A 15168-nucleotide genomic window follows, 5' to 3' on the forward strand; every position below is an offset into this window, starting at 1 on the left:
TTTTTAAATTCATTCTAAACGGGGTACGTGTTTACTGGTACCTGCAGTGGTCGGCTGCGCAACTATATATATAAGCTATCGCGTGCAGCTGTCATATTATAAAAGAAAATCCGCACAAAACAAAAATTACGCAGCAACGGGCTGTGGCGAATGATTGCGCGCAATATTTTTTCGCGGGTTAGTGAAACGAACAGTTTTGTTTTAAATCACGAGAGTTGTATCAAAAGCCTTTATATGTCGTCATTAATTACGATAGGTACGACGACACAGTGAATAGGAGTTTATATAGACTGTCGTCCTTCAAAGACCCAATGCTTTTCTCCTCCAAAACGTCGTGTAGAACAAAACCGGACCGCCAAATTTTGACACGGTTGTACGAAATTTCTGCACTAACGAAAGCTATGAGTGTAGTCTCCTGCATGTAGAGAATATAGAATACAAGGAAAAATTATAATATGTATGCTCTAGGTCAGGTTCATAGTCCTACAGCACTCGATTGTAAATGCAGGCACTCGACGGAACGCTGATAGACGGGCGTGGTCACCTGCAGGCGCATTTGCGTGGCTTTGCATGGATAGTACGTGTTTAACCTCTCAGGTCTGCAAAAGCTGTATCGGGTCCGCCAGGCAGTGGCGATTATAATAAATGCACAACGAAGCGCGCCGTTCGAGCGCACTAAAATAATACACCAGCAGTTCAAGGATATCATATATAATAAAAATATAGAAACGCGCATGCAGTGTGTGAAAGCGCGGCGCATCAGGTGCGCTTTTTGAACCCGCGCGCGCTGTCAAAAACGTGGGGAATTCCGAGAAAAACCTAGGGAAAATATGTCTCTTCCCAACCGGACACGACGTCATTAAAAGTCACGTGGCCATGACGTCACGTGACGTTTTAGACGTGACGTCACATTTTGTTTGACCAATCAGCGTTTCCAGCCCGCCTGCACCGAAACGCTTGTGTGAGAGAAGAGAAATTATTTGTGAATAGAAGACGATGATGATGATGATCAGTGTACAGCGTTGCTCGATTTGTTTCCTGTTTCAGCCAGCTGACGGGCGCGCAGCTTGCATTTGGCTTAAAAACGCTACAAACAGATATATGACGCCGTAGCGGTTCTGCAACGACTTACTTTTCAGCAAGTTTATGCTTATATGCTCCGTAGCAACGAAAGGCAGTTATTGCAGCGAGACGCTACTTACAATGTGCACGTATTACATCGCTGATTAAAAGAAGGTCACAAAAATCGAAGCGCAACCATATTTATTACAAAAAATTACAAACTTCCATTTCTGAAACTTTCACCCAACTTAAGTGGCAGCGGCTACGAGATAAATGATTAGGAACAATTCCGCCGAGGTTGTAAAACAAGTGATCAAGTACACTACAACGTCAAGGCAGTCGAAATCTGGGATAACTTCTATTTTCACCCTCTTCAGCACAGAGTTTAGCCACCTACTGAGAACTTTTCAGCGAAGATAATGCTTTTTGTGCTTCCACAACGGTGTCTTGAGGCGACTTCACAGAATGCCCCACTGTTCTAGAGTCCTGATAAACTTCATAATCGTTGCCGCCTTCAGCTGTTTTGTCACCAAAGAAATGTATGTTCTTGTACCCATCTCGAACAAGTTGGTCAAGGCAGTATGTCTTATCCCACCCACGTGGGAAAACGTCGAAGCTGATCTGTCCCCCAATGGAGTACTGCAAATCGTAGTCTGCAAACTTCTCGCGCAGGGCCTTTACAAAGGCTGCTCTTATGCCATGCTGTTTGTCGTAGGCTTCGAAGGCGTTGCGTTCGCTAAGGCTGCAGTTGCGACCAATCGGTGACACGTTGAGCATGCCGGAACGAAACTCGACAAATGTTCCACGCTTCTGAGGCAGAGTCAAGTCGGCCACGTAGCGAAGACAGAAGTTGATCAGCTTCTGCAGTTTCTCCTCTCCCATGAAATTCAACAGGCTCTGCTGGCTAATCAGCTTACCTGCCTTGTGAGCGACCAATCCGTTTTCAGCAAACACGTAGTCAAATTCAGCTACTGCTTGGGGACCACCCATTTGCTCTTCTATCTTCACCAGATCCGAGCCTCCGACAAGTGCTACAGCGACGTCTTGTTTTAGTCTTCGCAGAAACTCGGACATTTCGCTGGTGATCACTTGCCGGCTCTTCGTCAATGTTCCGTCCACGTCAAAGAGAAAGACTGTTGCCGGGAGCCTGGCCATTTCGTCGGGCGTTAGGCTTTCACGATACAAAATGCTAACGACGTTTGCAAACGGCGGCACGGCACAACCAGAGGTGATGAAACGTCGAGCAAACGCAGCAGACTACACGCGAGCAGCCCCAGCGCCCCAGCCACGTCAAACGCGCCGCTACAAAATCGGCTCGGGTTGCTCGTCAGCGCAGCCAAGCAGAGCCTGGCATAGCCAGCTAGGCGCGAATCGCGTCGCGCGGTTTCCATCTATCGACCACCGACCTCTGCCGTCATCAGCGTCATACCGGCGTCACACACAAACTGTATTTAGTAAACAGTGCACTCGAAAGCGCGAGTACGGACGCGCGCTTCCGTTCCGTATTTCCATGCTCAGATGGGCCTTTGCCAGGCAAAATGCCGAACGGCACTCAGACAGCCGCTGCTTCGCACGTCTGAAACAGAAAACAAAAGCACGGCCTTTGAGTGCTTTGGTCGTCTTTCACTTTATTAGTTTTTATAAACCGGCATTTATGACCATAGAAAAAAAACAAAACAACTTACAGCTTGGATTGGATTGGATTTGACTACTGTCGGTTTCAACAGATGTCCTTGTCGATATGCTGCTGTTGATGTGGCGAGGCCAGAGCGATTATCCATCCAGCCAGCTCCAACACTCGGAGTATCCCAAGGCCGCAAGGCACGCTGCCTGACTACGGGTTTTGCGCTTCTGGCGTGTCTGGTGTCGGCTAAACTGTGGACGTGATTACAAGCTGCCCGCCGTAGACTAAACAAGAAGGACGATGTTGTCGATCAGGCATTTCCACAGGAGGTGCCTCTTTCAGGTAAACATGGAAACATCGATTCCGATTTCTTTAGAGGTCGACTTGCTGACCGCCAGGAGTGGATAGCGTACGCGTAGATAAACATATGAACAAAAAAAAAAAGCACGTGAGCGACTGTAGTTTGGCGTCAGCGTTTAATAATTCTCATACTGAGGAACTTCTGAATGACTTTGCTTTCAGCGCGCAGTCAACGCACTTTCGGTGCATGTAACGTTGAGCTTGTGAAGATTTCAGGCTCGCTGACACTGGCTTTCTAACGCCGGCGGAAAACTATGCACTTGTACTTCGGAGACGTCCTACAAGTATACTGACTGCTTCCTTTCTCGCACTGTGCAGGCCGTTTCTGCAGCGTGCCGACACAACAGCACGCTCGTGATCGCGGACCACAGTGGAGGCCAAATGCTGCCGTCAACATTAAACGCCATATCCGCGGCCAGAAAGATCGGTGGCGAGGTTGCGTGCCTTGTCATTGGCAAGGATGTATCCGGAGTACGTATCGAATTCTGTCCACGGTGAATATTAAAACTTTGACATCCATACATGTGTAGGTCCATATCAAGTTTGCACATACGCACAAACATTTTTTTGTTTATTTCTTTACGTAAGTTGAAAACGACTTTTTGATATTATACGCGAAGAAGAAAACTAGTTCAAAAACTGGAAAAAGTGTGCTTACCGCACATAATTATGGAGGAATCATTGATTGAATGCTCAAACTTTGTTTCCTGTACACATGACTGCTTGCAGCCAGCAAAGCATTCATCATGAAGAGTTCTAGCAGAGCTTTCACTATGGGCATTTTAATTTAGCGGATCCGTTAACCTCCACCGGGACTGTTATATAAGCACTGTATGCACTGGCTTTGTCATATTGCTTTTCTCAGATCCACGTGCAGCTTCATGGTTTGTTTGGCGTATTTTATTTTTCTGCTGCCTTTAATTGCTACTTTTGCTTTGCAACACCTGTAACAACCTCTCCAAAACTTTGCTGCTCTGGAATGAACAGTGATGTATTAAAGGAATGGCTATGCACCGCAGGTGGCAGCTGAAGTCGGCAAAGCAGAAGGGCTTCAGAAACTTCTCTTGGCTGATAATGCTGCTTTTGAAGGCCTCTTACCAGGTTAGCAGAGAATCGCTTTTCATAGCCTTGAAGAGCCGTTGGACAAGTGTGATTGTAGAAAGTGTGTTGCAGTTAAGTGAACATTTGTCTTGAAAACTGTTTGGCACTTTGTGATTGGCAAGCAGTGTTTCTGACCAGCCACATGCATTTTGCGAAGCTTCAGAAGTAATCTTTGGTATATGGTAAGCCAAGTTGATGTAAGGCAGGCATGGTATGCTTTGTAAGTTACCCCGTACCTTGTGCCGATAGCAGAGCACAGCAGGTTGCTTTGGTCTGGTGTGCCATCATGTGTTTGATGAATTATGTGGCTGTATGTAATTTCAGTGCTCACACGACTTGCACAAAATTACGGCTACATGCAGAACGTCTTGCGCCTGTGGTCCTGGCTACGTGCAAGCAGTTCAACTTCACCCATTTGGTTGGCGCATCAACCGCCTTTGCAAAGGCAGGTTCTTCCCTTCTATTTTGCAATGCGTTTGTTCTGAACAATGTAAATGGTGGATGGCTATTGCTAGGCTAGGAGTGTGTAACCACCGTGCTGATCAGTAGTTCTTGCTCAAATCTTATTGCAGGGTCTGCTGCCCAGGGTAGCTTCCAAGTTGGATGTGTCTCCAGTTTCTGATGTGCTCGACATTAAGTCTCCCGACACCTTCGTTCGTTCCATCTATGCAGGTATGTTTTTCATTGTTTCTCTGGGCCGATGTCATCTACTGCCAATGTGCAGTAACCCAGACTGTTCCGACTGTCCAAACACAAACCCTCTTCAAGTCCATTTGGTAAAGTCACATAAACAAGCATTGAAGACAACTCCATTCAATTGTTTTTCTTAGTAAAAATTGATTCTCTGCCTCCTTCTGGCTACGTTGATCGTTGTTTGCCGCCAAAATATGCATTTTGTCACCGAGAAAATTGGATTTAAATATCTTCCCGCCAGTTGATTCAAACTTGTGACGTCCTTTAATGTCTGTATTGAAAAGGACGGGTTGCCACCATTTTGAAGTGAATGCATGCATAGCATAGCCTCTGGGATCTGCACCCAAAAATCGGTGTTGACACACGCATTTTACTTGTGAAATTGGCTGCTCTTGGCGACACCCGTAAATAATTTTTTTGTCTTTTCTAGCTTATAAAAGCTTCATTTTCAGTGAGGGTGGTCTCTCTATGACTGGAACCCGGTGCCCCATCAATACAGGCCAACATCTATTTGTTATCGGTGTCCATTTTGACGTGCAAGTTTATTTGCAGGGAATGCCATCCAGACAATCAAGGCAAAGGACCCTGTAAAAGTGCTGCTTGTGCGAGGAACATGCTTTGATGCTGTTGGTGTAGGTGGCTCAGGTGTCTCTTCAGAAAATGGTAAGTGTGAGCTGAGGTGCACAAAAATGGCTGAAAGTTTAGCATTCATAAGCATGAAATGTTGTGTGAAAGCACAGTTTTTTGCAGGTGGGCATCACCTCCACATACCTCACAGAGCGATTGAGGTGTCCACTGACTCAGGGAGCTGGTTGTGGGCCTTTCCTTTCCCCAGATATCTTCCCAGATATCTTTCCCCAGAAATCGGCTTTAAGGAAAGGAAAGGCACATAACTCCCTCAATTTGCACTTGCTACTCCGAGGCTTCACACACACTTACACACAGACGCACACTGCTGAAACCTGGGGAGTGCGGCTTTCTAAGCACTAAAAATTATTTCACTGCTTAGTGGAGGCTTACTTATTTGTTAGCTCAGTGACATCATTCACAACCTCATGATCCTCATGGTAGGGCATAGGAAATTTGCAACACAACAGAAAGAGTTGACCTTTTGGATCTTGTTAACCTGTAGGGAGAGACTGTATCATCAGTCCTCTGTTTTCATGCACACGCACCTTTGCTTCTGGACAGCTGCATGCATGGAACTTTTTTCATGGACATTGCATTATTCTTAATGATGCCACCATTGTGGTTTTATCATGCAGCGCCAACAGCAGAGTTTGACACCAGCAAATCATCATTTGAAGGACAGGAACTCAGCAAAAGTGAACGGCCGGAGCTGACAAGTGCCAAGAAGGTCATCTCTGGAGGTCAGACTATTGCAATATTCATTATACATTTTTTTTCTGCTGTTGATTTTGACTGTGTAATGCTAGATGTTACACCATGCATTATGCAGTTGTGATGAAGCTGGATAGAGGACTTATAACATGCGCAGCTGCTACCTGCCCTCTTTCATTATTTTCCTACTTATTGTGGTGTAACCCTCTTGTCCAGGACGAGGAATGAAGAGTGGAGAAAACTTCAAGATGCTTTATGATCTGGCTGACAAGATAGGAGCTGCTGTCGGTGCTTCCAGAGCAGCCGTGGATGCTGGCTTTGTGCCTAATGACCTGCAGGTTGGACAGACGGGCAAGATCGTGGCTCCTGTGAGTTGACATTTGTGCCTGAACTGAGCAATTTAGGAAATAGCAAGTTCAGAGGTGTTTCACCGTGCAAAAATTGTCCAAAAATGTAAGTTGGCCTAAAGTCCTATACATTGGAATCTCGATCATACAAATTTCACGGGATCGCGAAAAAATGTTTGTATCATCCAAAACGAACAAATTAGTGTGCAGAATTTATGCAGATCTATTGTCGGCTGATGGGGTTTACTTTTTTATTTTTATTTATTCAAGTTACTCACAGGCTCATTTTACATAAGAGCATTATGTGAGTGGGGCAGTATACACATGAATTCAGAAAGCATTATGTTTCATGTTTTTATCTTGGTAGTAATGTTGATGAGCCCTGTATTGAGGTGTATCTTTTGTATACCACTTTAGAAGGCTGCTTACTCTGTAACCCCCCTTACACAATGCCCCCATGGGGCCTGTAAGGTATTTTAAATAAATAAAAAAACAACGATTGAAGAGAAACGTTATATAATAGTTAGCAAGAGAGATTCAGCAGAATACAAGTAAATTTTAAAAGGCGTTATACAAGTTTCAAAAATGCGACAAGGTGGAAATGGAACATGATTTTTCACTTAACTTAGCAAGGGCACACTTTCATTCATATTATACAGCAGTAAAAGCAGTACACGGCCACACACGCCACTGCTCGCAGCGCGGTGATGTATCGGGCAACAAGTAATTGGTTCTCGAGAGTGTGGTAGTGGCTCACGCTTTTGTGTCATCTGCAGTGAGGTGGAGGGTTGTTTGCAACATCCAAATTTATGTGGATTGCACACAACACATACTGGCCAGGGAATATTATGAATTCGTAACGTCCCGAAATTCGTATTATCGACATTCTGCTGCACAAGCCCTATCCCCTGGCTTTAAAAATACATAAATGTATGTAATCCTGCGGGAGTGATGTAATTGGCTAGACTAAGCACAATGTGGCAGTAATTTTGTATGTTGCTTGACCTGTGTGTGCTATGGTAGAGAATAGGAAGAGTTTGTTTTGTGCTACGCATCACAGAAAAGACTTTTTAGTTGAACCCCTTTATAAGAGACACGTATTGAGGAGCAGTGTTTCTCTTATAAGCAGGGTACCATGTTTTCATTATCTGATCAGCCCTTATTTCAAAGTACGCACCCTACGACCCAAAGAAACACAAAAGAAGGCTACAGCTTGCTTCAAAAGGTTTATTATGTCATTTGTTTTTATGCTGTTGTCACAGCCACACATTGAACACAGTTCATGTTCTCTCAACAACAACTTTCTCACTCTACTGTGCGGGTGAAATAGTTCTACATGTTGGTCTGTTTCATGGCTACATTAACATGTTTTTCAGCAGAGCTTCTTCCAGCTTGGTGACAAGGCCAAGAGCTTCATGCTCACTTGGCCGAAGCTGTGTATGTCAGTGCGCTTGCCCAAGTGCTGTCATCACCTCACCAGAAGTCAGTGCTGGACTCATCCACTGCACTGTTTTCTTGGTCCTCTTCCTGCACCATTCTGATAATGTTTTCATCAGAAAAGTCTTCCGCAAGAGGAATCTTGTCCTCTGCTTCAACAAAGCTTAGAAATGTGCCATACCCTTCAATCACTCTCAATGACTGGCCGGGTTTCTGGCTCCTCAGGTCCTGCACATTGCATGTTTTCATCAATTTCCTCTTCATGCTGCAGACAAAAAAACCAGCTTTTCGAAAGCACCCTCTTACTGTGCTGCCCTCAATGTTGCTTCAAGCGGCAGTAAGCATTTCATTTGCTGTCCTCATGTTGACGGTCATTTCTCGCTTCTGCACCATGTCAAAGAGCAGTCGTTCAACAAGCCGCCCTCTGTACTTGGATTTCACAGCTCTTATGATCCCCTGGTCTAAAGGCTGTAGCAGAGAAGTGGAGGGAAATACTTAAGCTGAACAGCTTTCAATGGTAGTGGTTTCACATGTGCACAACAGCTGTACAAAAACATCAGAATTCTCCTGTTTTTCCTGGCCATCTTCTCATCAAAGCTTGTCAGCCATTTGTTGAAGATCTGGCCGTCATCCATGCAGCTTTATTAGCTGTGTACTCCACATTGATGGAGTAATTCTCTAAACAGCGTGGTTTCTTAGACTTACCAATGGCTAAAATTCTTTCTTTTTCACTTCCATCCATGTTAGTACATAACATAGCTGTAAGGCTTTCTTTGGGCTTTTTGCCTGTGCTGCAGCCTTGGTTAGCAAAGGCAAACATTTTGTCGGGAGCGTAGCGTTTTGAAAAATAGCCCGGACTTATCAAGGTTAAAAACATCGCACGCCTTCCACCCTCTTAATAAAGACGGCAGCGTTTAATTTTTGCACTGGTTTTTGCACGGGTCGGCAGTCGGGCACCATAACCACTGAGCCAACGTGGCGGCGGCACAAGAGAATTGGGGATGATATAACTGTGCCCCTGGCAGAATTATTTCACCCTCAATTATTTCGGTTGATATCGTAAATCTAACTGCTATGATGTGAAGACTATTTGTTGTTAACTGCAAGTTCTTCAGCCAAAAAAAAAATAGCATCTTTGCACACCAGATCTTTGTTAATGGTCTGGGAAACAAATCCACAAAACTGCTGCCTGTAACCATGTGCAGTCGTCCATCCCATCACATCAGTTGGTCAACCTGAATATTGTTTCTGTAACTGCAGGAGCTGTATGTAGCAGTGGGCATCTCTGGTGCCATTCAACATCTTGCCGGAATGAAGGACTCCAAGACCATTGTAGCCATAAACAAGGACCCTGAAGCACCCATTTTTCAAGTTGCTGACCTTGGCCTTGTTGCAGACCTCTTCAAGGCTGTCCCCGAGATGCTCAGCAAAATAGACAATTACATCACCAAGTGATAGTGGGGTACTTTCACTAATAAATGCAATATTTTATGTATCGACTGGGAGCGCAGCTTTCATAAAAGCCTGTCTGCAGGAGCTTCATTTTGGACCAGCGTGTCATGGCAGATTATTAGGCAACATATGGGGTTGTACAGAAGGGACCACGAGAGAGAAATTCTAAAAACACATCTCCAGCTCACTCCCTCCTATAAAATATGTTACCTAACAAAATGCCATACATGAGAGTTGGCTAGTAAATTGGCTATGTTTTAAGACATTTGAATATGGATCCTACAGCAGAAAGTAGGCCAATGTGATATTGCTTTAGTCTGGTTGCTGTACATTACGTTTGCCGACTTGCATTTACTGTTACTATTCGCTACATGCCGAAATAAACTATGTCACAGGCAGTGTAAAGAAAAAGCACTTTTTCACAGTACCATTCGATGAAAAAGTGCTGTTTAAGAGTCAAGTTTCCCTTTTCACAATAAATTTTTTTTTTGTAATAACTTCACTGGACTTGTGTACTTTCTTTTATGTGGCTGGAACATCATGTTACTGCATCCTTGCCCAAGGCCATGAGGATGATGCATTTGGGACGAGAAACTGAACTCCCCTGGATGTAAAAAATTTATGCTGAGAAAAGGCAATGAATGCACAGATGTTGCTACCTCCTAAACAGCAGCGCAACTATTGCACGCCAGATCAGTTGCATCTGGTTCTGCTCTTCCAGGCAGTGGCTCAGACTCCACAAGCATTGGCAAACATATCGGCACAATGTGTCACCAACTGCATTTGCCAGTACAAAAGCGTGTAATCTGCGACGTGCACATAAAGGGAGATTTTAAGTCTGCGCTATTGGTAGTGCCTTTCATTTCATCAGTGCAAACCCCTTTCTTGAACAAAGGAACTGAGAGTACTTGGCCTCCACCTAGAAAACCTCGCTGCTACTCCAAAAGGGGCGATATGCACATGATAGATAAGCGGGCGAGTTGGTGATACATAATGCAAAAAACAGCGCGAACAAACGGGGACTAGACGAGGAATACACAGGAACAAGCGCTGTGTTCCTGTGTATTCCTCGTCTAGTCCCCGTTTGTTCGCGCTGTTTTTTGCGATATGCACATGTTCGCTGATCTCTTGCAACAGCATACACAAAGCTGGACGACCTTTTCTCAAAGTGGCATTCTACTCTACACTTCTCCGACACTGGCAGAAAGCTTCCTTTATCTCTTACTCTCTGCCCATGGAGCTACTCGCAGTTTCCTTATCAGTGCATTAGGAAGTTTAGGCAGGATGTCTATAAAATATGCCTACACACTGCACGCCCCATATGGCTGGCACTTAGCCTTTCGTGCAGACATTTTGCAGGCTGCTTCGTTCATACAGATTTATCTGCTACCCATGGGCACTTGCAAGGACCAGTGCTAATAAGATGGTTGATAAGGCAGTCCTGCAAGTGGGCATTTATGTCGTGTAGCTCTAACGTAGGCTTCGACAAGAGGCATAATGGAGGGCTCCAAGTTTGCTTGGGTTGTCCTGATTGAAATGTGGTTACCGTATATTGCCGATAAGTCAAGATTTCTTCTTTTTTTTTTTTTGAAGAATGACCATCCAAATTTTGGAGTCTAATCTGAGTCGACCTTTACGCGGAGCCATAAGGTCGACCTACATGGGGGTCAAAAGTACGTATTTACTTGTGTAATGAGCCCACTCCACTTCTGCTGTTGAGCATTTACTTTTTTTAATGTTGGCTTTTCGTAGCGCATTCCTCAGTTTCAAGCCATCTGCAGCGCACACCTTGGCAGCACGCCAGGATGCAGCACCCCGATAACATCGCAGCTTGTTTACCTTTGGGAAGAGCTCCTGCAGGGGTGACGTACTCAGCGAATTTGGCAAATAGTTAAGACGCTGTGCGCACTCTCAGGAGCGCCTGCTGCCAAGCGACATTGTCTGTGCAGAGTTTTCCATATGCGGCATTTCGGCACCGCTTCCGCAGACCAACAGCAGCAGTAGCTCACAAGATGGCCATGAATGCAACAGTGTTCTCCTCACAAGCGATGACGAGTCATAAGAGATACCTCATTGACAAATGTTTCATTGCATGACTCAAGTCTTCTGAAAACCTTGCTGGTGAGCTAGATCTGTAGAGTGAGGAAGTACTGACCTACATTTGGAGTCCAAATTTTTAATGCGAGAGCGTTAAGGAGCTCATGAGGCAGGAAAGCCGTCATCGCCGTCGCCAGTCTAAGGCTGACTCTGCTAGACATGTCTGCTGCCACAACTTCTTTGCGTCATTCATGAGGGAAAAACCTTGCACAAGCTTTCCACTTCTCACAGAGGCAATCAGGAGTGCTGTGAATGAGTGCGGCGCCACCATTCGTCCTTGAGGAAGCGCTTGAGGTTCCATGAGGTTCGCTTGCACACAGGGACCTCAAGGTCCTGCGCGGCGGAGTGATGCTGTCATGTGGATGGCCTACGGAGTGAGCACTTGCTTGCTTCTGACATGCATGTGATGGAGCCAGTATTGTCTACTAGTGCTCGGTTTTCTTCTGAGTCCGCACATTCTGTGAATGCTGGCGTGCCATCTACAACGACGGGTGCTCGACCACAAGGGAACGGTTTGGTTTGGTTTACAGGGGCTTAACGTCCCAAAGCGGCTCAGGCTATGAGGGACGCCGTAGTGGAGGGCTTCGGAAATTCTGACCACCTGGGGTTGTTTCATGTGCGCTGACATCGCACAGTACAAGGGCCTCTATAATTTCGCCTCATCGAAATTCGACCGCCGCGGCCGGGATCGAACCCGCGTCTTTCAGGCCAGCAGCCGAGTGCCATAACCACTCAGCCACCGCGGCAGCTCACAAGGGAATGCTATCGTGTTTCACTCTTAATGCAGAGCTTAAGCGTCTCCCAAGTTTCTTTTTTTTTGTTCAGAGGGGGTCACGAGTTGAACATCGACTTATAATCGGCGATACGGCAATTTAGCTTTGTCCTCAGCTAGCAACTTAGCACTAAATGGCAGGCGTAGCAGGCAGGAGGTCTAAAATGACCATTTTTCAGGAAAGGGGTCTGCACTCACTAAAATGAGCAGATGAAAGTTTTTGCAGAAATGTGGTGAAGAGTCCGTTTTTTTTGCAAAGTGTAGTGATCTGCACCAGTGTTGCTATGCACCTCACACCCAGAGAGCCGTCAAAAGATCCTTAAGATGGCTATCCAAGTCTACATGAAAGAGGAAGGTTAACCCTTTCCGGCCCAAATTAAAAATGTTCAATAGAAAAAATTGATATCCAGAAACTAGCATGTGTAGGGGGAGGATAATTCTAAAAGATCAGAAAGTTTCGTTGTTCCTTACAAGTTTTTTGCATGATTCCAAATGGAATCTTTGGAATTTATGGGGTGCGAAATGATTAGTTTTTGAGATTTCTTTGAAAATTTCAATAAATATGAACTGCTTTGAAACTACGCTAGCCTTTGGCAGAGTATAGGATGCTACATTTCTTACCAAGAATTCGCGAGAATGACATGACACACAGCTTGTACCTCTATTGTCATCTTTTCATTGTTTGCGACACTATGTCACCAGAATTCTTGAGTTGGTTGAAGACGAGCACCGATTCTTTGAGACATGCCATGTAACAGGCTGGGCAACCACACTGCCAGTATCCATATTTCCAGCCTCGTGCTTACGGCATCTACTTACTACAAAAACTAAAAATTTGTGATGCAATTATATCAAAGATTGCGTTGATGCAGAATCATTTGAAGTATTCGTACAGTGAAGGTGCTCCTTTGAGTGAGGGTTCCTATGAATTATTTCTGCCTTGTTCAGTAGTATTGTGCAGCATCCATAATAAGCATCGTTCCGCGATTACTTTTTTGGTCCAAATATGAACTGTTGGGTGAGTTGGCCGGCTTTTCCGAGGTTGAAAGCTGTATGCCTTTTAATCTTCGGCATAGTTGTGCTACCACTCGGCTCTGCATCGTCCTGCAGTTTTCAATTTGCTAGCGTGGACGATATTCCATAGAAATTCAATTCTTTTGCCTTGTGCTTTGTCTTTGGGTTGTTGTTGATGATCTACGTACGATAAGTGCTATTTCTTCATCATTGGATGAATCCACACTTCAACACGTCTAGTGGGCCACTCTTGAAAGTTCTTCCGTTCTGTATGATGAAAAGTACTAGCGCTTAATGTATGTATCTCTTTCAGAAAAAAAAACGTTTGTTACATATAGACTGCTAAAGAAGCAACATATACAAACAGTCACAGGCATCTCAAATAAGCAACCGCGCTGCTTATTCTACAATAGGGCCTCTAAGTCTCGGTAATTCCTTTGGAATCATTAGTTGTGAAATGTTTCATCGCTTGTAAATGTGTTTAGCAGAAAGAATTTATTTTGAAGGAGTAACGTGAGGCTTACTTGTGCCCTCCCATGTTATTAAATAAAAACAGAAATGGCTTTCTTCTACATGGCGCAAGGGAGGACGCAGCACCAGGCGATGGTGACAGCGAAGCATAAGCAGTTTCTATATCCCTCTCCTACCTACTAGCATACGTTAGTCAGGAAAAGGCCGCTAATATACCGGGTGCTTCAGCAAACAGTTTCAAAAAATTTCAAAAGTAGGCCTTTTGGGGTAATAATATGGCTTTCGTGGCACAGTATCACCAGTGTTGGCGGACACCAAAAACCGGTGAATCCTCTGAAGTAGTAAGCTGGTTAACTAATTTTTAATAATTAAATGTTTAACTAGTAGAGTTAGACGTCTAGTTGCAATTAGAGATTTGCAGCCGGTCGTTGGTAACAGCCATATCAGTTTTTATAAATTTTGATAACGCGATTACCCTTGGCACTGTGGCTCAACGAAATTTGGCTGCATCTTGCGAAAATGCATGCGCTTTCGAAAGCATGCAGGCAAAGCAACCACTCCAGTGCACGTAACTAGTCAAAAAAGCCAAGTTTTGCCGAGCCACAAAGCCAAGGGTAACCGCGTTTTCAAAATTTATAAAAACTGATATGGCTGTTACTAACGACCGGCTGCAAATCTCTAATTGTAACTAGATGCCTAACTCTCCTAGTTAAAAAGTTAATTATTAAAAATTAGTTGACCACCTTACTACATAAGATGATTCACCGGTTTTCTGGTGTCTGCCAACACTGGTAATATTATGTCGCAAAAGCCATATTTTTACCCCAGAAAGCCTGCTTTTGAAATTTTTGAAAGCGTTCGCTGAAACATCCAGTATGTTGATGAATTGCTAAATGTCGGAACTACCACATAAACAGCAGGACTTTCTCACTCAATTCGAGACTGGCGGCCCCCCAAATTTGGTGATTCCAACTGGAATCTCTCTTGAAAGCCTCTGCAAGTAAGTGGCACTAGCCACATTAGCAACCTGTGCTGGACTGTCTTAGCAGCAGAATTTCCATGCCTTGTGCACCACTACCACATGCTGGGATACTCATGAAAATACGTAGCCTACACCTTTAAAGCTGCACGAAATGAATGCCGACGTGTACTAACCATCCATCGTTATTTTCCAAGCAGCCGAAGTCTTCAAAGTCTTGGAATGCTTCCTAAATACTTGTACAGTTCTCCACAGACCTGTCTAGAGCGCTTGAACAGCGTAGTGCAGATTACACTGGCGTCGTTTATGAGTGGCTTATGGCTCGAAACAGAATCTTATCATGCAAGCACATTCTCATGGATCGTGCTCAACTGCTCATGTCTTTAAAAGCTACATCAGACCCACCAGGTAGCGGCGA

At 44.7% G+C, this 15168-nt stretch overlaps 3 protein-coding genes across 6 annotated transcripts in view; 1 reads left to right on the forward strand and 2 right to left on the reverse strand.

Annotated features, from left to right (window-relative positions):
- Positions 1–15168, reverse strand: part of LOC144125084 (uncharacterized) — a 139195-nt gene that overhangs the window by 91506 nt on the left and 32521 nt on the right. The gene's annotated exons all lie outside the window — the stretch shown is intronic.
- On the reverse strand, positions 1247–2646 carry LOC144125072 (uncharacterized). The gene has a single exon (XM_077658137.1). The coding sequence runs from the start codon at positions 2215–2217 to the stop codon at positions 1456–1458; it is 762 nt and encodes a 253-aa protein (XP_077514263.1). The 5' UTR covers positions 2218–2646; the 3' UTR covers positions 1247–1455.
- On the forward strand, positions 2820–9919 carry wal (electron transfer flavoprotein subunit alpha wal). The gene is made up of 9 exons (XM_077658136.1): positions 2820–3028; positions 3365–3517; positions 4066–4147; positions 4510–4592; positions 4720–4819; positions 5393–5503; positions 6106–6210; positions 6398–6549; positions 9226–9919. The coding sequence occupies exons 1-9, from the start codon at positions 2987–2989 to the stop codon at positions 9418–9420; spliced, it is 1023 nt and encodes a 340-aa protein (XP_077514262.1). The 5' UTR covers positions 2820–2986; the 3' UTR covers positions 9421–9919.

Source organism: Amblyomma americanum, chromosome 3, assembly GCF_052857255.1.
Source record: "Amblyomma americanum isolate KBUSLIRL-KWMA chromosome 3, ASM5285725v1, whole genome shotgun sequence".
Taxonomy (NCBI): Eukaryota; Metazoa; Arthropoda; class Arachnida; order Ixodida; family Ixodidae; genus Amblyomma; species Amblyomma americanum.

Excerpts from the sequence above, each read along its gene's own strand:
- LOC144125072 (XM_077658137.1), bottom strand. The coding sequence starts at position 2,217 with ATGGCCAGGCTCCCGGCAACAGTCTTTCTCTTTGACGTGGACGGAACA.
- wal (XM_077658136.1), top strand. The coding sequence starts at position 2,987 with ATGTTGTCGATCAGGCATTTCCACAGGAGGTGCCTCTTTCAG. Across the intron at positions 3,518-4,065 it reads TTGGCAAGGATGTATCCGGA|GTGGCAGCTGAAGTCGGCAA; the intron begins GTACGTATCGAA and ends TATGCACCGCAG. Across the intron at positions 4,148-4,509 it reads TTTTGAAGGCCTCTTACCAG|AACGTCTTGCGCCTGTGGTC; the intron begins GTTAGCAGAGAA and ends GGCTACATGCAG.